This window comes from Salvelinus fontinalis, chromosome 10 (genome assembly GCF_029448725.1).
Source record: "Salvelinus fontinalis isolate EN_2023a chromosome 10, ASM2944872v1, whole genome shotgun sequence".
NCBI lineage: Eukaryota > Metazoa > Chordata > Actinopteri > Salmoniformes > Salmonidae > Salvelinus > Salvelinus fontinalis.
Window position 1 is genome coordinate 298,159 of NC_074674.1, and position 23,848 is coordinate 322,006.

The window sequence follows — 23,848 nt, forward strand, 5'->3', positions numbered from 1 at the left end:
GCAAACATTTTTGATCCTGCTCTTATTTCAAACGATCACACAGACGTTTTCCCATTCGGTCTAACAAATAATGCCTTGTTACCAACGCGGTATTGTAAACACAACGTGCAAATTCAGCACAAACAACATTCTATAATATAATTTTAGTTATTTGCCGTGTCAAATGAAAAGCTTATTTGATGAGTCAAATAGTAATATTTGACGTGTACCTTTGTTGACACGCAAAGACCCAAACGTCATTTCATTGTTGGCTTACTGTCAGTGGCACTACACATGGGGATGTTGAGTGATGTCATTCTGTCCCACAAAAATCTACGATTTCAAGGAATTATGTGTTTGGTATCTAAACTCTTCAGGCTTTTGATGAGCAAAAATTATATGTGTGGTTTATTTATCACTCTCCCTCATTTGTCTGTTTTTTCCCCCTCTCTTTCCCTCGCTCCCTCTCTCAACCTTTCTGTAATTCTTCATGGTGTGTGTGTGACCAGAGGGGGATAGAGGGATAAGCGTTTTATTTAAAAAAATGCCTCACAAAGCAGAGGAAAACACTCCTCTCCAGCGGTGAAGTGTTCTCTAGCATCTCATGAGAGGACTAAATCCATTAATTGCCCAGGCAGGGTGTGGCCACATCTCCACTCCACTCCCTCCAATTCCATTTTTCCACAGTAACTCGCAGCGCCACCAGTTCCGACTGGGCGCGTTTCAGCATTCACACAGAGAGCCTCTACGCCAAATTTTATTTTTTTTAAAGATAAAAACATATAACCCCAACCCAATGTGACAACGTGATAATGGTTGCCGGATAATACGAAACAATGGGAGAGAGAGAGGAACCAGGCTAGCAGCACTTAGCGTGTCATTTGCAGCCCACTCAGTGTAACCTTGTCTGGCTGAAGGGAAGTGGATGGGACAAGGGGGCTCCACTGAAGACTGTTAGAATCCAGCTGCTTCCAGCCGCAATGACCACCATTCCACTGAGACTAGAGGGGTATCCTACGATGCAAGCTAGATCTACTCAGGGTTTTCTAAAGCTAATCAGCTTCAGTTAGCTTCACATTCCAGCTCAGGCTTTATCCGTATTACGACGGTGGATGTTGTTTGTCCACCTGCTGCTAACTCTAACAGGCTTGTAACTGCGTGTGCATGTCAGTCGAACACTAGTCGAAATAAGAATTAAATAAGAATAAATCAAAATTTGTTCTTTAACTGACTTATATTTACTTTTGATAAATACAATATATTTAATCAGTCGTCTTCCTCAAATGGAGGGGATGATGATGCAATCTTTGCAAGAGGAAGGGAATCTGATTCCATTGGTGCTCAATTCGTGGCTCGGTCATTTCAATCAGGGTAAGTGGAGTTCGCAGTGAGTTAGCCTGCACCGGAGAAGGTTACCTCTGAAGGAGCCATAGAAATGTACTCGGCTAAAAGGTGAGCAACTTTTGTATGACCGGTTATCATGAGTTGAACTCAGAGTTAACCAAAGTTACCTTGTGTGAGTGAGAAAATGTGTGAGTGAGAGTCTGTGTGTGATAATAACAATAACAGTGGTACTAAGGGGGGGGGGGGGGGGGGGGGGTATGAGGGAGAGGCTAGTGTGCTGCAGTGGGATTCAAATGTCCAATAGTTGTCAGTTGTCAGTTGAAGGTTAGTGGTATTGAGGGAGGATGAGCGGATACAAGCTTTACACTGTGAAACAGGGTTCCTCAAGGGTTCTTTGGGAAGGGTGATGTTCTATGTGGAACCATAATGACTCAAAGAACCCTTTTAAGCTCTTCAATGGTTCTTTACAGTTCACAAAATGGTTATTTGCTCTTTTAGTGATCATTTAATTGTCCAGTTTATCTAGTAGGTTGTGTTATGCCATTACATATTATATCTGGCTATGGCCAGTGATGGTGTCTTGTGAAAGACTCACGTATGGCCTTGTGTCAATTGAAAACGGTTGACTAAATCAGTCAGTGGTTCTCAACGCTCTACTCAGTGACCCCCGGCTGTTCCAAAGGTAGCAGACTTGATTCGACTTGTCAAAACAATAACAGCACATATGGAGTTTTAACAATATAATATGGCTGACCAGAATAACAACCCTGTATGGTTCTTCAAAACGATCTACAAAGAGCCTTTCAGAATGAGAAATATTCTTTATACAATCATTATTAACAAAGGTTCTATAAAGAACCACAAAAGAGGGTTTTATGTAGCCCCGAAAATGGTTGTACCCATAGCACAACACTTTCTTTTGGCGCTATATAGAACAAATGTGAATGGTCATTTATAGAGCATCAAAAAAAGGTTCTATATAGCACCTAAAAGGGTTTTGTTATGGTTACAAGCCAAATAACCCCTGTCTGGTACTATTTAGAACCATTATTTCTTTGTGTGTACAAGCCATTTACAGAACACTCTCTCTTTCTGCAAAACCTGCTTCTGACAACACTCTCTCACTCCTCCTCTCCTCTATACCCCCCTCTTCCCATCCCTCCATCTCTCATCTGTCCCTCTTCTCTCTCTGTGTGCTCAGTTCTCAGTACTCCACTCCCCAAAGGTTCTTTAAATTGATTATTTGTTGTGACAGGCATCTGGCAGTGTTTTGTTTATGCTGCCGGTCAACCACAGTAATTAATTGGGTAGTAATTTATTCACGGTGACGGGATTGCGGCTGAGATGTGATGTTTGGGGAACAGATATACGCAGACACATACGGTCTGTCCTTGTTTCTCTGTCCCTGTCTGTCCACGCTGTGGAGACCAAACTAAACACTTCCATCCCTCCTTCCCTCAGCACTTAACAATAAACTACTGCAGAGGACACAGCCGTTTTTACTATAGATAGTCAATGCATTGCTGAGTTATACGTTTTTGATGAGTAAACCTGGGGCTTCTACATATGTGTTTAAGTGCGGCGTAACTTTGCTTTGGGTACCTCGGTGTCTCGTTCCATAACAACCCAATCTATAATTTGAATCAAACTTAAATGTAAAATGTTAATTGAAGATGAGAGTTTATTAGGTTGATACTTAACTGATTAACACAGGGAACTGGTCATTCAGATATATGTACCTGCATTTCCAGAGTAATCTCCAACGGTCAGTGGGTATCCGTCATCGTCAGGGTCCACAGAGAACAGGCCAACTCCAAACATCCCATACTGGGCATAGGCTGTACTGTTGTCAAAGTCCTCCAGGTCAATCCTCAACTCATAGTTGCCCTGGATGGAGAGAGCATGGATCTGCTTCAACCCTGCAGACAGAGAGAGAGAGAGAGAGAGAGAGAGAGAGAGAGAGAGAGAGAGAGAGAGCGAAATGGAGGGAGAGAAAGAGGAAGAGAGGGAGGGATGGGGTGAGACAGAGGGGGTAGGCGGAGAAAGAGAGCGAGAGAAAGAGAGAGAAAACAGACAAGTTGGGAAGGAGAGAGAATGAAGGACAAAGAAGGAGCAATAGGAAGGGAAGGAGAGAGTTAGAGTTGACCGATCAGAGCCACTCCCTGAGGGAGAGAGACCCCTTGTTGCCTTGAGACAACACCCACACCAAAGTAATTTCATTTCAGGAGCAGCATCTGCTTCGTACTGTGCCATGTGTCTTCAAGGAAAACAGTAACACACTTAACGTCCCTGCCCACCAGTCAGTTCCCAGAAGTCAACCTGCTACAGTAAGTGAGAGGTCCCCTGTCTGGATGATTTAACCCATGGTCTGTCACATAACATCAAAGACAGCACTGCTTTCACTCCCAAGTCCTCACAAAGCACAGACTCTGATGGACACACACACAAACGTGAGCGCGCACTCATGCACACACACACACACACGTTTGTTTTATTGTCCTTTTGGGGACCAAATAGTTGATTCCCATTCTAAATCCTATTTTCCCTAACCCTAAACCTAACCCTTAACCTATCCCTAATCTTAACCCCAAACCCCTAACCCTACATCCTAACCTTAAACCTAATCCTAATTGTAACCCCAACACTAAACCTAACCCCTAAGCCTGAAAAAGCCTTTTTGCTTTTAGAGACAGGCGAAATGTGACTGACATTTCACATTTCACACTGACATTTGAACTTATGAAGCTACATTTTTAAATTATGTTTTTTTTTACATTGGATAAAAGTAAAGACTCAGAGCTACAAATTGGTATATCATACACTGCATTTGAGGAACAATGGGAAAGAAATTCTGCTTTGAAAGTTGATAAACTTTCCTCACTCTAAGAAGGTGTCTCTTGAAGTTTTTTGGTACACCGACTGGAGAGCTTTTCTTAGTCTACGCTCATTCAGAATCCTTCACACCCTCTTAAGCCTTAGCCCCACCCATCTCTTTAAGTATTCACATGTGGCCATGTGCTAAACAGAGTGAGTAATGTAGTACAGATTTCAAGACTAAAAGTGGTAAAAGTAGTAGCCTACAAAAAGCCTATATCCTAATAGGACTTTGGTGCAGGTCATGTTGTTCTTGACATTACCGTCTCTGCTAAACACACTACATCAAATAAAATCAAAGTTTATTTGTCACATGCACAGCATACAGAAGGTGTATAACCTCGCTATAATCTTGCTAAGTGGAAGGGTCTCTACAGAAGGTGTAAACGGTACAGTGAAATGGGTAATTGCACATTTGCATAGTAGCAATATCAAAAATACAAAATGTCAATATAAAAAAGAAAAAAAAGTGTAACGCCAGTAGAGAAAGAACAAAATAATATAGAGTATGTACAAGAACAATATCAGTGCTAGATCAGGTAGTTATGTGCATACAATCAGGGGTAAAGTGGCTGGGCATCAGGATAAAAAATAAATAGCATCAGCAACGTATGGCATGTGTGTGTGTGTGTTAAGAGAGAGTCATGTGAATGTGCATAGAGGCACTGCAGAAAGCCCGGATGACTGGGAACTCGCCCCCCAGTGATGAACTTGTCCGTCCACACCACGCATGAACAAAGGAATCTATATGAGCCTTTTTCTGTCCTGCCCTTAACTTTGGTGCAGGGCATGTGATATCCGTGGTCTCTTCGTCGTAAAAGTCCCTGATCCTCTCAAAACGATACGCACGTCTAGTTGTGTCCAGTCCAGGTGGTGCTTGTACAGGCAGACCATCTATGGGAGGAAGGACGTCAGCGTGGCGCAGCAGCTGAAACCTGGTCCAGACTGAGTCCAAACACTCCTTGGCGACAACAACACCAGACTCCAGAGCATCGAAGCTGTGAAACAGGAAAATAGACCAAAAAATAAAGACCTTAAATAAAATCAATTCACCTCCCAAGTTTAGATTAGAAGAATAACCTCATACAATGCAATGAAAATGATATTCACCTGAAGTGCTGGTACTGCTTGATCTGAATACCTAGGATAGGATAAAGTAATCCTTCTAACCCCCCCCCCCCCCTTAAAAGAGTTAGATGCACTATTGTAAAGTGGTTGTTCCACTGGATATCATAAGGTGAATGCACCAATTTGTAAGTCGCTCTGGATAAGAGCGTCTGCTAAATGACTTAAATGTAAATGTAAATGTAAATCTGTGGCAACAGCCTGAAGTACAGAGTCAGGTGTTGTTGCCAGCCATAGCTTTCCACCAGCACCGTCCTCCATCCAGCTATGGGATGTGAGATCAATAAAAGTAGTGCCAATCATGTTGGAGGTCAATTAAATAATCAAAACGTGTTTATGCTTTACATACCATGTGTTGTCATTGATTCCTTGTAGAGACGCCACACTGCTGCTTTTGTCACATGGGATGGCAGCAGCTTTCCACCAAAGTGTTTGTGTCCTGGGTGGCGTCCTGGTAACACTGTTGCATTATCCTCTGTGTAGTTGTTGATGAAGTTCACCACTCGCTGCAAGTCATCATGCTTCAGGTGTAACCTGTGCTTGCTTGGGCCAGCTCTCTTTTTGATGAGAGGCATTAGACCAGTCTCCTTGTATGACTGGTGGAGGAGAGTCAGGCATGTTTTACTGATGCTGAAAGACAAATTCCAGATTGAAATATTTTATTATACAACAGATGGCCGCAATCACCGCCAACTTGATGGGTCATGTAATCATCTGGTGAAGGGGATTATTTTATTTAGACATGTATCTACCTAAACAATGAACCATAATCCCAACCCATAGAGTGCTAGCAATACAAACCGATTGTCATAGCTAGCTAAAGCTAACCAATTAGGTTCAATGTTAGTTAGCTAGCTAACATTAGGCTATAACTGGCAATGGAAATGGCATTCTGAGATAATATTACTACACAGATCATACACATAATGTTAGCTAGCGAGCCTGACAGCTAACAATAGCTAGCTAGCTAACAGTACGCTTTAACTTGGGGTATTTTGTTTAGGCATGCAGCTAGCTAGCTGCTAAGGAATTAACCATAATCCAAATCCATAGAGTACTAGCAATACAAACTGATTGCCATAGCTAGCTAAAGCTAACCAAATAGGTTCAAAGTTAGCTAGTTAGCTAGCTAACATTAGGCTATAACTAGCAATACAAATGGCTTTCTGAGATAATATTACTACACAAAAAATGTAGCTAGACTCTTACCCGTATACATGGTGGAACGCTTCACAGAAGACTGCAACCCCTTTTACGTCCTTTGTCATTTCCATTTTGTTTGTACAGTTTGTATGGCCCGTTGTGTCAAGTCACTCTGGTTCACACTGACCATGTGCAAAGCCATAACAATCATCAGATCTTTCTACCTCTCTGTCACAGATGCCATGGATGCCCTTAGTTTGAAGATGTAATACGGAGACAGGTGTTTTATACAACAGCCGTCTGTATTCTCTTTTCGACTCCCTCTGCATAGTCAATTAACTGACAGAACTGTATGAATCTCCTTATCATACTCTGCTTCCACCAGGCATTCCACTGATTTCAAAACTTGGTCAACTTCATGATCGCCATTTCCTCCCCATCACTGTAATCAAAATACTCTACAATGTCTGGTTCAGTGAAAATGTGTTTACCTAAATCAGGGATTTCCTTAACGTCTGATTCATTTTTAGAGTGAGAGAGAGTCAGGATGGCACGATCGTCCTCCAGAAAGTAGTCCATCACAATTGTTTTCCACTGAACTTTGTCGATAACGCTTAATAAATTCAGGGCAACAATGTTATTGAGAGCAGTAGCAACACATTTGCAGTTCTCCATGGCTAACGTTATATATACATATATATATATATATATATATTTAAAAAAACAGCTGCAATCGAAAGGATTATCTACAAATCAAGGGAGGCTCCTCAGAGGAGGAGGAGGAGGACTATCCTCCACAGTGAATTTCATAAGAATACTAATTGTGAAACATTTAAAAAGTTATTATTTTTAGATAAAACTGTATTAAATATAATCACATCACCAAATAACTGATTAAAACACACTATTTTGCAAAGAAGGTCTACAGTAGCCTCAACAGCACTCTGTAGGGTAGCACCATGTTGTAGCCGGAGGACAGCTAGCTTCCGTCCTCCTCTGGGTACATTGACTTCAAAACAAAACCTAGGAGACTCATGGTTCTCACCCCCTTCTATAGACTTGCACAGAAACCTCCGGAGGACATCCTCCAACCTATCAGAGCTCTTGCAGCATGAACCGACACGTTGCCCACCCAATCAAAGGATTAGATAATTAACCTGTTGAGGCTGGGGGCGCTGTTGTCACTATTTATGCTAATCGTGTAATTTTTGAAACGGCTTCCCACAAAATTCTTGATCGTACAATATGCATATTATTATTATTATTGGATAGAAAACAGTCTATAGTTTCTATAGGAGTTGAAATTTTGTCTCTAAGTGGAACAGAACCCATTCTACAGCAATTTCCCTGACATGGAGTCAGATTTCAGAAATGTTGGCCCCTGATCTGGAGTCAGTTAAAAGGCCACTGTTATTGCTATGAGTATACGGACACTGCTTACGTCTTCCCCTGGATGCCTTTACGTGATGACGATTTGAATGGGGTCGATTGCGCATTCACAGGCACTATAAATTAAAAAACCCTGTAGCTAGCAACTCTTTTCTTGGTGCGTCATGCGCGTGGAGGACACCGACCCGCACCTGTTCCAAGCATTAGTGTTGGGAGTAATCTTTCTCCGGTCATGTTAAGACTCGTTATAGGAGTTAAAAACATCATAAGGTAGTTAATTTAAAGCGTTTTATAGCAATTTATATCCGTTTAGTGCGATTTTGGGACATTTATTTCTGAAACGCTGTGAATCGCTGGGCACGCTTCCAGTTCATCCCGAACGCAGTTGGCATTTCCACATGGCAAGAGGACAGCTTTCCACCAAAAGACGATTAGACCCAAGAAAGGATCCTTTGCCCAAGATACTGATGGAAGAACAGCTCAAAGTAGGACATTTTTATTATGATAAATCGTGTTTCTGTCGAAAAATGTTAGTGGCTTAGGACGCCATGTTTTTTGACGTAGCTTCGCTTGGCGCAAACTGTATTGAAAAGTAAGGATAATTTAAAAAATGTAAATCCGCGATTGTATTAAGAATTAAATTGTCTATCAATCGCTGTCCACCCTATATTTTTTAGTCACGTTTATGAGTATTTATGTATAAGAGTAGATCACTGTCTAATATGGCGCACCAACATTTTTCTCACCAGCTGGGCTACTTTTGTCATTGTGTAACCATGATTTTGGTGGCTAAATATGCACATTTTCGAACAAACTGTATATGTATGTTGTAATGTGATGTTACAGGGGTGTCATCTGAAGAATTCTGAGAAGGTTAGTGAAAAAAATAATATATTTTGGCGATGTTTACGTTATCGCTCTCTTTGGCTAGAATCAATGCTGGGCTGCTATGTGCTATGTGCTATGCTAATATAACGATTTATTGTGTTTTCGCTGTAAGACACTTAGAAAATCTGAAATATTGTCTGTATTCACAGGATCTGTGTCTTTCGATTAGTGTATGCTGTGTATTTTTACGAAATGTTTGATGATTAGTAGTTAGGTAAACACGTTGCTCATTGTAATTATTCTAGTCCATTTGTGACGGTGGGTGCAATTGTAAACTATGCCAGCTACCTGAAATATGCACATTTTTCTAACAAAACCTATCCCATACCATAAATATGTTATCAGACTGTCATCTGATGAGTTTTTTTCTTGGTTAGGGGCTATAAATATCTTAGTTTAGCCGAATTGGTGATAGCTACTGGTGTTGATGGACAAATAAAAGATGGTGGATTATGCTAATGTGTTTTTAGCTAATAGATTTACATCTTTACATATTGTGTCTTCCCTGTAAAACATTTTAAAAATCGGACATGTTGGCTGGATTCACAAGATCTGTGTCTTTCATTAGCTGTATTGGACTTTAACCTGTCTAGGATCAGCGTGGCGCTAGCGGCACACCCCCCCCCCCCCCCCACTGAAAAACCAGTGCCGCGAAATTAAAAAAATATATTTTTTTAAAATATTTAACTTTCACACATTAAAGTCCAATACAGCTAATGAAAGACACAGATCTTGTGAATCCAGTCAACATGTCCGATTTTTAAAATGTTTTACAGGGAAGACACAATATGTAAAGATGTACATCTATTACCTAAAAACACATTAGCATAATCCACCATCTTTTATTTGTCCACCAACACCAGTAGCCATCACCAATTCGGCTAAACTAAGATATTTATAGCCCCTAACCAACAAAAAAACTCATTAGATGACAGTCTGATAACATATTTATGGTATGGGATAGGTTTTGTTAGAAAAAAGTGCATATTTCAGGTAGATGGCATAGGTTACAATTGCACCCACCGTCACAAATGGAATAGAAAAACTACTTAGAGCAACGTGTTTACCTACTTACTAATCATCAAACATTTCGTAAAAATACACAGCATACACGAATCGAAAGACACAGATCCTGTGAATACAGACAATATTTCAGATTTTCTAAGTGTCTTACAGCGAAAACACAATAAATCGTTATATTAGCATAGCACATAGCACATAGCAGCCCAGCATTGATTCTAGCCAAAGTGAGCGATAAAAGTCAACATCGCCAAAAGATATTAATTTTTTCACTAACCTTCTCAGAATTCTTCCGATGACACTCCTGTAACATCATATTACACATTCCATATAGAGTTTGATCGCAAATGTTTATATTTAGCCACCAAAATCATGGTTAGACAATGTGAAATGTAGACAAGCTGGTCAGAAAATGTCCTTGCGCCACTTAGACAGTGATCTACTCTTATACATAAATACTCATAAACGTGACTAAAAAATATAGGGTGGACAGGGATTGATAGACAATTTAATTCTTAATACAATTGCGGAATTACATTTTTTAATTTATCCTTACTTTTCAATACAGTTTGCGCCAAGCGAAGCTACGTCAAAAAACATGGCGTCCTAAGCCACTAAAATGTTTCGACAGAAACACGATTTATCATAATAAAAATGTCCTACCTTGAGCTGTTCTTCCATCAGTATCTTGGGCAAAGGATCCTTTCTTGGGAGTAAATGTCTTTTGGTGGAAAGCTGTCCTCTTGCCATGTGGAAATGCCAACTGCGTTCGGGATGAACTGAAAAGCGTGCCCAACTATTCACATCGTTTCAAAAATAAATGTCCCAAAATCGCACTAAACGGATATAAATTGCTATAAAACGCTTTAAATTAACTACCTTATGATGTTTGTAACTCCTATAACGAGTGAAAAGATGACAGGAGAAATATAACAGGCTAAACTAACGCTTGGAACAGGAGCGGGTCGGTGTCCAGCACGCGCGTTACGCAGCAAGGAAAGACTTGCTAGCTACAGGGTTTTTTGATTTTTAGGGCCTGTGAACGCGCAATCGACCCCATTGGAATCGTCATCACGTAAAGGCATCCAGGGGAAGACGTAAGAAGTGTCCGTATAGTCATAGCAATATCAGTGCCCTTTTAACTGACTTCAGAACAGTGGCCAACATTTCTGAAATCTGAATCCATGTCAGGGAAATTGCTGTAGAATGGGCTCTGTTCCACTTAGAGACAAAATTTCAACTCCTATAGAAACTATAGACTGTTTTCTATCCAATAATAATAATAATATGCATATTGTACGATCAAGGATTTTGTGGGAAGCCGTTTCAAAAATTACCCAATTAGCATAAATAGTCTAAACAGCGCCCCCATCCCCAACAGGTTTTAATGTGTGAAAGTTAAATATTTAAAAAATATATTTTTTTTGAATTTCGCGGCACTGGTTTTTCAGTGGGGGTGGGGGGGGGGTGCCGCTAGTGGCACCCTCATCCTAGACAGGTTAATCTAGTACTGAAAGCATAAGTTACAGCTAGCTAGCACTGCAGTGTACAACATGTGGTGAGTGAACAGTTGGAACAGTTTTGAACAAATGAGTTTCTTCCAAAATAAAGGAGAAGCAAGAGAGAAATAGAGAGAGAAAGGTTTCATAATTTTTTTCACTTTCAGTTTCACTTACTAAGCTAACAAATGCAGCTAGCTAGTTTAGCCTAAAGAAACACTCCGCTCAAACAGAGGGATGCTATATTAGCACGCTGGCTATGACTTTCCAACACAACACTGGAACTCTTCCAAGTCAAGGTAAGCTTTTGGTATTATACATTTTTTGCCCTTTTTGGTGTAACTGCTTACTGAATATACACTAACGCATGATTGTAGCGGATTTACTATCATGCTAATTCTATTAGCTATGCTGACTATGACGTTGCTTTAGCTAATATGGTGACAACGATGCAGGCTGTGTGTAGCGGTTTGGCTTGGAAAATGTGATTTGCCTGGTCACATAAAGCTGATGTGTTGTGCATTGAAGTCCACAAGCGAAGGGAAGAGAAGGAATAAAATGTGGCTGTTATGAGAGTGAACTCTGTTCATGCGTGATCAGGGGAGTGTTCATTCTGCCGATTCTGTTGAAAACCGTTTCTTAAACGGAAGCAAACAGAACAAAACAGGGATAAACATACCTGAATTTGTCCAACAGAAACTCTCGTTTGCAACTGTTGTACTAATGATTTCACCCTATATCAGCTAGTTGCAGGCAAGAGTGTGCAAGCGGCATTGAAACCTGTGTGCACCTACGTTGTAAAAAGTAATTCATAGGCTAGGTTGTAGCAACCTCATGATGGGTATAGGGAACATTTGAGTATCATGTAGTAGCCTAAACCTATTGCTGTTACATTGAACTGGGTGAATGGAATATGAATGAGAGTCATCCAATATGCTGTAATAGAAATAAGGTCATGCTCATTAAACAGCACTGACCGCCACTGCTACACATAACGAGCAGCTCATTTTACAGACAGAAGATGGTACACGGCAGACCAATCCGAACTCACCTCTCTGTATTTCCAGCCTATTCATTATCACAGCCAATCATGGCTAGCAGGGAAGGTTCCTGGCTTTTTCCATGGCTAAACCAACTAGGCTCGTAATTGAACAATTGTATTCGAATTTACAGATGGCATACACGTTTGTATTAAGGCACATGAAAGTTCACATGTTCCAGAAGGCCGAAAAACACATTTAGATATTTTAATTTTTGTAAATATATTTCACATGCCTCTCCTATGAAGTAGTGACGTGCAACATACGCCTAGTTTCCTGAAACAAGTCACAAACGTTTTGTGTGTGTGTGAATGGACACGCCCCAGTCACTGAGTTTTGAAGCTCCCATGACAGGAACTCAATACGAAAGACTCGTCTTGTCCAGATCATACAATCTTCAGCTGGCTATGGGTCACTTTCACGCCATCCCAACTCTGTAGTCAAGATTGAAAACTCAATATTTCAAAAAGAAACAAACCGAGTGATTGACATCACAGGCTATGAAGTGACTCACTCAGTGAGTCTGTTTCAGTTCAGACATGCCATGGCTGTCTCACAATGAACCCTAATTAAGAGAGTGAGAGTGAAAGAGTGAAAGAGTTGACGTTTCTCCTTCCACACATCCTTGCCCCCTCCTGTTCCTAGGTTTCCCGTGGTGTGTAGACTGATCGTGCTTCCAGGCCAGAGCTCTGCACTCCTGAGATCAAAGAGACTGACAGCCAGAGCAGAACAGGAACACACCTCCCTCTTGACCAAAACTGGGTTCTCCAGTCACTCTGAGCTGTTTCCGTGAACAGCATACCGCAGTACAGCGACGATAGACTAACAGTGGGGGGACTGCAGCTTCGAACATACCAGCCTCTGGCTTTGGTGTTCAAAACACATTCTACAGTTACGGGTGTTTTCTTAGGGTGAAAATATATTTGAAAGAGAAATAATGAAAGTAAAGCTTGATTTTCCGCAGGCTGTGTAGCTTCAAACCGATGTTGTGTCTTGAGATTTCACGGATCAGATATGATTACTTAACTGTATGCAATGGGAACAGCCTCTGATAGTTTAAGGTCACAGTGAAGATATGCAATAATGCTCTAATTATATACAGTAGCAGTGCCGAAACAAGATAAGATTGTTGAGAACAGTTGTTGACAACTGTGGTGCTTGGTTGACATTTCAAGCAGCAACAGGTGTCAATGTAACCTGGTTCCAGATCTGTTTGTGATGTTTTGCCATATACTTGTCACTCATTGTCAAGTCAAACACACTGTAAATGTAATCCTGTAATTTTTACAGTAAATAACTGTAGATTTACAGGACCTTTACTATAAGACAAATTTACAGAATATTACTGGAACAGTACGAGATGCTGTATTCTTAGAATTTACAGTGCATTGCTGGAAGCACAGTGGTTAGTAAACTGTTGCAGAAGTACAGTGCGAGTACTTGCATTTACTTGATATATACACACTGAACAAAAATATAAACAAAACATGTAACAATTTCAAAGATTTTACTAAGTTAGAGTTCAAAAATCAGTCAATTTAAATAAATAAAGTATGCCCTCATCTATGGATTTCACATGACTGGGAATACAGATATGCATCTGTTGGTAAAAGATACCTTTAAAAAACAGTAGAGGCATAGATCAGAAAACCAGTCAGTATCTGATGTGACCACCATTTGCCTCATGCAGCGCGACAGATCTCCTTCACATAGAGTTGATCAGGCTATTGATTGTGAGAATAACCAAAACATGCTCAATGGGTGACATGTCTGGTTAGTATGAAGGCCATGAATGAACCCGGGACATTTTCAGCTTCCGAGAATTGTGTACAGATCCTTGCGACATGGGGCCATGCATTATCATGCAGAAACAGGAGGTGATGGCGGTAGACGAATGACACGACAATGGGCCTCAGGATCTCGTCACGGTATCTCTGTGCATTCAAATTGCCATCAATAGAATGCAATTGTGTTTGTAGTTCGTAGTTTATGCCTGCCCATGCCATAACCCCATCACCACTATGGGGCACTTTGTACACAATGTGGACATCAGCAAACATTAAATTCTCTGGCTACAGCTCTGGTGGACAATCCTGCAGTCAGCATGCATACAATTCACAGAGCCTATTTTGTAACAGTTAAATTAGAATAGAAGTATTCAGTATTTTCTAACACAAATATATATTTGGAAATACCCCACTTAACTACAGCATTCTCGTTAATGGTAATATAATATTTTTCTTGTTATGACTGTGGTATATGCCTGTTTACCTTAGTTTAATACACTGAATGTAAGTCGCTCTGGATAAGAGCGTCTGCTAAATGACCAAAATGTAAAAATGCACACTTGCGAAGCATTTAGCAGCTCTTATCCAGAGTGACTAACAGTCAGCTAATTAAACTAAGGTTGATAAAAATAAAAAATAAAAACACATATTACAGTCATCGCAAGTAAAACGGTTATGTAACCGTTACTGGGAATGTTGTTGAAGTTAAGGATAGATTGGTCTTGTCCTGTATTTGCATTATGATGCACTATGTGAACGAAAGTATGGGCGTTAATATGGAGTTGGTCCCCCCTTTTCTGCATGACAATCTCCACTCTTCTGGGAAAGATTTCCACTAGATGTTCCAAATTGCTGTGGGGACTTGCTTCCATTCAGGTGCAAGAGCATTAGTGAGGTTAGGCACTGATTTAGGGATAATAGGCCTGGCTTGCAGTCGATGTTCCAATTCATCCCAAAGGTGTTTGATGGGGTTGAGGTCAGGGCTCTTTGCAGGCTGGTCAAGTTCTTCCACACCGAACTCGACAAACCATTTCTCTTTGTGCACAGGGGCATTCCCCAAACTGTTGCCACAAAGTTGAAAGGACAAAATAGTCTAGAATGTCATTGTATTCTGTAGCGGTAAGACTTCCCTTCAATGGAACTAAAGGGCCTAGACCAAACCATGAAAAACAGCCTCAGACCATTTTTCCTCTTCCACCACACTTTACAGTTGGCACTATGCATTCGGGCAGGTAGCGTTCTTCTGGCATCAGCTGAACTCAGATTCGTCCGTTGGACTGCCAGATGGTGAAGCGTGATTCATCACTCCAGAGAAGCGTTTTCACTGCTCCAGTGTCCATTGGTGGCGAGCTTTACACCACTCCAGCCGACTGTTGACATTACACATGGTGATCTTAGGCTTGTGTGTGGCTGCTCGGCCATGGAAACCCATTCATGAAACATTCATGAAACTCCCGATGAACAGTTCTTGTACCGACGCTGCTTCCAGGGGCAGTTTGGAACTCGGTAGTGAGTGTTGCAACAGAGGATGATTTTTACACGCTACGCACTTCAGTGGCCTACCACTTTGCGACTGAAGCGTTGTTGCTCCTAGAAATATTCACTTCACAATAACAACCCCTACAATTGACCGGGGCAGCTCTAGCAGGGCAGAAATGTTGACAAACTGACTTGTTGAAAAGGTGGCATCCTATGACGGTGCCAGATTGAAAGTCACTGAGCTCTTCAGTAAGGCCATTCTACTGCTAATGTTTTCCTGTGGACATTGCGTGCTCGATTTAATACACCTGTCAGCAACAGGTTTGGCTGAAATAGACAAATCCACTTATTTGAAGGGGCGTCCACATACTTTAGTATATGTAGTGTACCTTTTGAATGTATATTTTTCTGATCTCTGGCTAGTACAAATTATGGTACCGTAATATTGACAGTAACTTGCCACCAACTTCCTGTAAGTTACTGGAAAATGCAAAGCAATGACCGTACACAGTACAAAAAGTTAATGCTACTGTAGTCATGTTGGTATTTTACTGTAATTACATGGGATTGGTGCAAGCCGGTTGGCTGTTAGGTATTTGATTTTACAGCATTTTTGTGAACATATGTAGTTTTATATCACTTGCTCTTCTAGAGGCATAAACAAAATGTTACCAACCGGCTGTGATTGTAGGTCTAAACCAATCAAAGGATGTGGTTTAACTCTAATCTACCCCTATATACTTGTATTCAATTGTTAGGGAAATACTACCATATATCAGTTCAATTGTTACAGCATTCAAAATATGTTAACGAGCCAGCGATTCTTTCCAATTCCACAACCCTTTCCCACAATTCACCATAATTCACAGTATGCTGCTTTAAATATACAGCAAAACAGGTAATACATTGCTTTAGCAATTTGTTACAGTGCATGTTTGGCTTAACTATTCCATAAGTAGCAAGAAAGCAGTGAAGACTGGCACCCAGGGTAACAGGAGCCAATGGTATTTCTCAGACAAACCTCATCAGAAATAAAGTTCAATACTCTCTCTTCCTTTCCGAACCCCACCAAACGTAACGTCTAGTGGCTCAGTCTGATTTGAATTCACTACTAATCCTCCAGCTCTGTCAGTCTCAGTGTGCTCTGACAGAGAGGGCTGATGAAGGCTAAAGAAGAGGCCTAATTTGACAGCAAACCCTGATGAAAAAGCCCCATTACCATTCAGTTATGTTGACTCCCAGTCAGTGTCCAAAATGGCACTCTATTTTCTACATAGTGCACAACTTTTGAACAGGACCCATCATGGTCTCCTCAACGGTAGTACACTTTGATAGTGAATAGGGTGCAGTTTGGGACACACACCCAGTATGGGGCTGGGTAGAGGAGCTGCTTAGTTTTGGTTGTCTCACTCAACGGGAGGTGGATCTTCCAGGCTTTGAGTTTCTCAGAGCATCAGCAGATTCTAGGGTGCTTCTCACTCGTTCTGTTCGCAGACTTCGAGCAAACACTTTTACACATTACACTCCTGCAAGCCCGCATGCATGCACACACTTACGTACACACAATCATGCAGCAGCAGCTTCTACCAGTGAGAGAATTAATGCCACACCTTATCGCTCAGACAGACAGTGGCAGTTCTCTCGACAGAGTTTTAACTTTAAAATGTAAAAATAACGGCTGTGTGTTTGTTCTCTTCTTCAGAAAGAGATTTAGAAATAAACTAGCCGATGTGACACAGCTCTATTTAAAGAACACCGGCTTCCATCTGAATTCACACACACACACACACACACACTTCACATTTACATAGCTTTAATTCACTATCTAATTGAAGCCCTGGAGATTCTCTCCCAGACTCTAACTGAGAATAATTAAACAGAGGCTGCGTCCCAAATGGCACCCTATTGCCTATATAGTGCACTAGGGCTCTAATCAAAAGCAGTGCACTATGTAGGAAATAGGGTACCATTTGACACGTATACATATAGAGACGTTACCTAAACAACAGAAACTTTCATTGTCTTCTTTGGTTCAAACTTAAACGCTCAGGTGTGGTCTTCCTAGCCAAGCCACATTAATTAAATGCTAATGTAGAGTTATTTAAACTGCTTCTGCTCCTCCGAAATTAGGATTTTTTGAGCATTTTGCTGGTGAATTATCATACTGATTGCTCTGTTAGGGGAACGGCATCTCTTAATTTCTTGCTAATTTCCCTTTCAGTCACAGTTTAATGAGGAGAAAACTCTCTCCCCTGTGCCGGCAAGGTGAAGAACAGAATGGAATTACACTTTTATAAAGAGGTCATTAGGAATAGATAAGGTGTGTTAAATTTGTATTTTCTGTGATGTTTCATATTGATGTCCGTTCCTTTAAAAGTAGTGCACTACATAGGTAACAGGGTGCACCATAGAAATAAGTATTCTGTCCTCTTTTATAACATGCAAATCCCATCAGTTTGATTCTGTAATATATAATAGGACTGATTATAAAATATACAGATTTTATTTGGTTTCTTGGTCTGCTATTAACCTTGGAATTACAGAACGTTCTACTGCGTTGAGTTGACTATACTAATAAATTGCTGTACATTTACAGCAAATTTACTCTGCTGCCAGTCATCTTTTACAGTGTATGTTTTGTGACTACTGTGGATTGTATTACTACAGTGTAGTACTGTGTTACGACTATATTACTACTATGTATCTACGACTGTGTGCCTACTGATTGTCTGACTAGGAATGTGTGTAAACAACCACTAGTGTGCACATCATCACCCTTCAAGTACCAGCAGAGCTTAACTCCAGTGTATCAAATACAGACAGCATTATGAAATTAAAATAGTTGGTCACAACATCAATTCAAAAAACACTCCACAAGGGCACCGATCCCAAATGTCCTTCACAGACATCACATGTCACTGAGAACAATGCCACCTTTTCAGTGGGAATTATTTCCACTGTAATTGGTATTGTGTACAATTCCAGTCAGTGGGCATGTGGCATTGATTGCATTGTAATTAAACAGTCCATTCATGCAGCACAAGGTTGCCAAAACACTGCTGAACTCCCCTAAGAGAACCAGCAGTATTGGTCAGATATACTTCTACTTGTACTGCTAATTGCAAGGTTTTTGAAGATACATCATGTGTATTATAGGCCTACCCTTAAGTGAAAAACCTCATGAATTTCACGTGAACACATCTGACAACGTGATCTCGTGTGCTCTCATGAAATGCCATTTAAAATATTTTACTTTGAAAGGTATCATTTACATTAACTAAATTAAACAGTAAATGTACCTGCAGAGTTTGTGTCTAGTTGCCAGTTTATTCCAGGGTTGTCCTGGAAGGTTAGTCAATCTGGAAAATTGTAGCTGCAAAAACCATCAAGCGCTATGATCAAACTGGCTCTCATGAGGACCGCCACAGGAAAGTAAGACCCAGAGTTACCTCTGCTGCAGAGGATAAGTTCATTAGCGTTACCAGCCCAAATAAATGCTTCACAGAGTTCAAGTAACAGACACATCTCAACATCAACTGAGGAGATTGTGTGAATCAGGCCTTCATGGTTGAATTGCAGCAAATAAACCACTACTAAAGTACACCTATAAGAAGAAGAGACTTGCTTGGGCCAAGAAACACGAACAATGGACATTAGACCGGTGGAAATCTGTCCTTTGGTCTGATGAGTCCAAATTTGAGATTTTTGGTTCCAACCGCCATGACTTTGTGAGACGCAGAGTAGGTGAATGGATGATCTCGACATGTGTGGTTCCAACCGTGAAGCATGGAGGAGGAGGTGTGATGGTGTGGGGATGCTTTGTTGGTGACACAGTCAGTGATTTCTTTAGACTTCAAGGCACACTTAACCAGCATGCCTAACACAGCATTCTGCAGCGATACGCCATTCCATCTGGTTTGTGCTTTAGAGTGTGACTATCGTTTTTTTTTCAACAGGACAATGACCCAACACACCTCCAGGCTTTGTAAGCGCTATTTGACTAAGAAGGAGAGTGATGGACTGCTGCATCAGATGACCTGGCCTCCACAATCACCCGATCTCAACCCAATTGAGATGGTTTGGGATGAGTTGGACCACAGACTGAAGGAAAAGCAGCTAACAAGTGCTCAGCATATATGGGAAATACTTCAAGACTGTTGGAAAAGCATTTCAGGTGAAGCTGGTTGAGAGAATGCCTAGAGTGTGCAAAGCTGTCATCAAGGCAAAGGGTGATCACAAATATAAAATCTATTTTGATTTGTTAACACTTTTTTGGTTACTACATGATTCCAGATGTGTTACTTCGTAGATTGCCGTCTTCACTATTATTATACAATGTAGAAAATAGTAAAAACCCTTGAATGGGTAGGAGTGTCCAAACTTTTGACTTAAAGGTGTTATTTCCATAAAATGACAGTATGCTGCTGTATTTTGATAATAAGAAATGTTTTAGAATTTTGTACTGTAACACAGCCTTAAATGGAATTTGAACTCATAGCCTCTTGGTTACTAGTAACCTGAAATATCCTGCTACAGTGAAGTTAGAACACCAGATTGTCCTGCTACAGTGCAGTTACATCACCAGACCTGTGAACATGAAAGAAGTATGGCTACAGATTTATTGGCAGAGGTGGGACCAAGTCATTGTTTTACAAGTCCCAAGTAAGTCTCAAGTCTTAACACTCAAGTCCCAAGTCAAGTCCCAAGTTAAGACAGGCAAGTCCGAGTCAAGTCTCAAGTCAAGACAGTCAAGTATCAAGTCAAGCCACAAGTCCTAAACTTTCAGTTTCGAGTCCTAAACAAGTCATAATGTGCTCTTCCTCAAATGTAATACAATTCATATTTTTAACAAGAGTAATAGTTAGTATATTACATTTACGCAAATCATGAATGCTTTTAAAAATATTTACATATTTATTACTTTCCAAATAAAAGTTATATTTCCATGGAAATATATGGGTAGCTATGAGAAAGACACCCCCCCAATAGTGATCGACTATCGAGGATCGCTATGGGGCGCAATCGGGCGTTGTAGGCTTGTACACAATCGCCCAACCTTAACACACAGACACACACTCTGTGTGGTTACAGTAGGCTAACCTTTCTCAATGGTTTTAGGAACAGCAGTAACATCAGGCAGGATTTAGGCTACCAACTGCCTAGCCAGTTGTAGCTCAATCTTGGGTGCAATGATCACGTTCCCGCACTGACTGACTGACTGTGTGGAGGCTCATTGATTTAACGTTACGTTAGCCTACATGATACACTATTAAAGTAATACAATATATAGCTGTAGGCTATATTAGTCGCGACTTACCGTTCTTTGTGCAGCTTCAAATGTCGAACAAAGTTGGAAAATGTTGCGCCTCCGTCTGTAATTTTCTTCCCACATGTTTTGCAAGTTGCAATCTGTTTTTTGTTGATACAGCATCATCTTTATATCCGAAAATAATAATTTTGTGTATCATCTTTCCAAGGGCTCCATCTGAATTCACCCGCCGACGTTCCTCTGCACTGCCACGCGCAACTTTTTCTCAGCTGGCACAATTTGATTGGCTGCTGTCTGATTCAAACTGTAATCCATTAAATGAAGAGTTGATGCGCCACACATTTTTTTTAATAGCATAATTTTTAATATCTGGGCTTGGGGAGGGTATCAAGTCAGGTCGAGTCATAAGGCTTATGTCCAAGGCAAGTCACGAGTCATTGGCATTAAAGTCAATGTCGAGTTGCAACTCCTCATATTTGTAACTCGAGTCTGACTTGATATAATCCATCCACCTGACAGGTGTTGCATATCAAGAAGCCGATTAAACAGCTTGATCATTACAAACAGGTGCACCTTGTGCTGGGGACAATAAAAGGCCACTCTAAAATGTGCGGTTTTTCTCACACAAACACTTTACATGTTGTGTTTATTTTTTTGTTCAGTGAAATGACAGTTATTTATTTAACTAAAACATTCATGTGAAGCCTCCCGGGTGGCGCGGTGGTCTAGGGCACTGCATCGCAGTGCTAGCTGCGCCACCAGAGTCTCTGGGTTCGCGCCCAGGCTCTGTCGCAGCCGGCCGCGACTGGGGGGTCCGTGGGGCGATGCACAATTGGACTAGCGTCGCCCGGGTTAGGGAGGGTTTGGCCGGTAGGGATATCCTTGTCTCATCGCGCTCCAGCGACTCCTGTGGCGGGCCAGGGCGCAGTGCGCGCTAACCAAGGGGGCCAGGTGCACGGTGTTTCCTCCGACACATTGGTGCGGCTGGCTTCCAGGTTGGAGGCGCGCTGTGTTAAGAAGCAGTGCGGCTTGGTTGGGTTATGCTTCGGAGGACGCACGGCTTTCGACCTTCGTCTCTCCCGAGCCCGTACGGGAGTTGTAGCGATGAGACAAGATTGTAATTACTAGTGATTGGATACCACGAAAATTGGGGAGAAAAGGGGATAAAAAAATAAATAATAATAATAATAATAAAATAAAAAATATTCATGTGAATCAGCTGCTACTGTAAAGTGCACAACAATCTTTCCACGTGAATGGCCCTCCAACTGGTAATTACTAGTGGGAAATGCGTCTATCATCCCTGAGCTCCTACTTCTCCCACATGTTGACCTCTGACATCACCTACCAAGGAAATGACCTCGATAACAGCATTTTCGGCAGGTAAATGTAACAACAGATGTATATTTATAAAAATAAATCAATTAATATGGTTTTTGAACACTATAATTTGTTTACAAGCATGATAGCTGTATGTTTAGCTTATGGTTGACCCATCTTATCGGCCACTAGCAAATTGGCATTTCCCAGGAAATTCATAGCATATGAATGCATCCATATGGTGTCTACGACTTTACAACTGGTAAATTCCCACCTCCCTCATTGTTACGAACGCAGCTTTCTATTTAATTTATTGGTTAAAAAATGTACCATTAAACTAGATTATCCACACATGTAATCTCAACGGAACCAAATAGTACCATGTGACTTCATATGTGTACCTCTGAAGCTACCGTATGTGTACCTTTGACCTTTTTGTACACCAGGGAACAAAACACTGTACCACACTGTTATTTTTGACAGTGTGTGGATATATGTTCTTGGTAACAAAAAAATCGTCTGGTGGCACTGCTGAGACATTAATGTCCTCCAGACCAAAAGGTTGCAAGTTCAAATCCCAAGGGCATTTATGCTTACGGCTAGATTCTATCATAGCCAAGCTAGCAGAAACCTGCATAGTGTTTGTGTCGGCTGTGGAACAGTGTTAGAGCTGTCAAATCCACAAACGTCACCAGGCATTATACCTGAAGTGGAAATTGCCATGGGCTTCAATAAGCAAAATTACATGCAGCCTTGTGTACAAGTTGGAACACTGGAATGTGATATGTAATCTACACCTTGATTAAGCAGATAGAAATCCTCATTATTTTATTCAAACACTTTCAATTAGTGTGTCATTATTTCTACAGTGCCTTCGGAAAGTATTCAGACCTGCTGACTTTTTGCACCTTTTGTTACATTACAGTCTTGTTCTAAAATGGATAAAATAAATAAAAACTATCAGCAACCTACACACAAAACCCAATAATGACAAAGCAAAAACAGGCTTTTAGACTATTTAGAAACGTATAAGAAAATATATATATTTACATATACATTATTCACATAGGTATTCAGACCCTTTGCTATGACTTGAAATTGAGCTCAGGTGCATCCTGTTTCCATTGATCATCCTTAAGCTGTTTATAAAACTTGATTGTAGTCCACCTGTGATAAATTGATTGTAGAGGATTTGGAAAGGTACACACCTGTCTATATAAGGTCTCACAGTTGACAGTGCATGTCAGTGCAAAAACCAAGCCATGACGTCGAAGGAATTGTCTGTAGAGCTCCGAGACAGGATTGTGTCGAGGCACAGATCTGGGGAAGGTATAAAAAAAAATCTGCAGCATTGAAGGTCCCCAAGAACAAAGTGGCCTGCATCATTCTTAAATGGAAGAAGTTTGGAACCACCAAGACTCTTCCTGGAGCTGGCCGCCCGGCCAAACTGAGCAATCGGGGGAGGAGGGCCTTGGTCAGGGAGGTATATGGTACCGTGGCCAGACGGAAGCCACTCCACAGTAAAAGGCACATGACAGGCCGCTTGGAGTTTGCCAAAAGACTCTCAGACCATGAGAAACAAGATTCTCTTGTCTGATGAAACTAAGATTGAATTCTTTGGCCTGAATGCCAAATGTCATGTCAGGAGGAAACCTGGCACCATCCCTACAGTGATGCATGTTGGTTGCAGCA

General features: G+C 41.0%; 1 protein-coding gene across 2 annotated transcripts in view; it reads right to left on the bottom strand.

Moving 5' to 3' along the window:
* The window catches only part of LOC129863327 (fibrinogen C domain-containing protein 1-like), a 256,911-nt gene that overhangs the window by 16,862 nt on the left and 216,201 nt on the right, over positions 1-23,848 (bottom strand). For both annotated transcript variants that reach the window (XM_055935219.1, XM_055935218.1), the window contains one exon: positions 3,063-3,242. In XM_055935219.1, the coding sequence (XP_055791194.1) occupies positions 3,063-3,242 (180 nt within the window). The remainder of the gene's footprint in view (positions 1-3,062; positions 3,243-23,848) is intronic.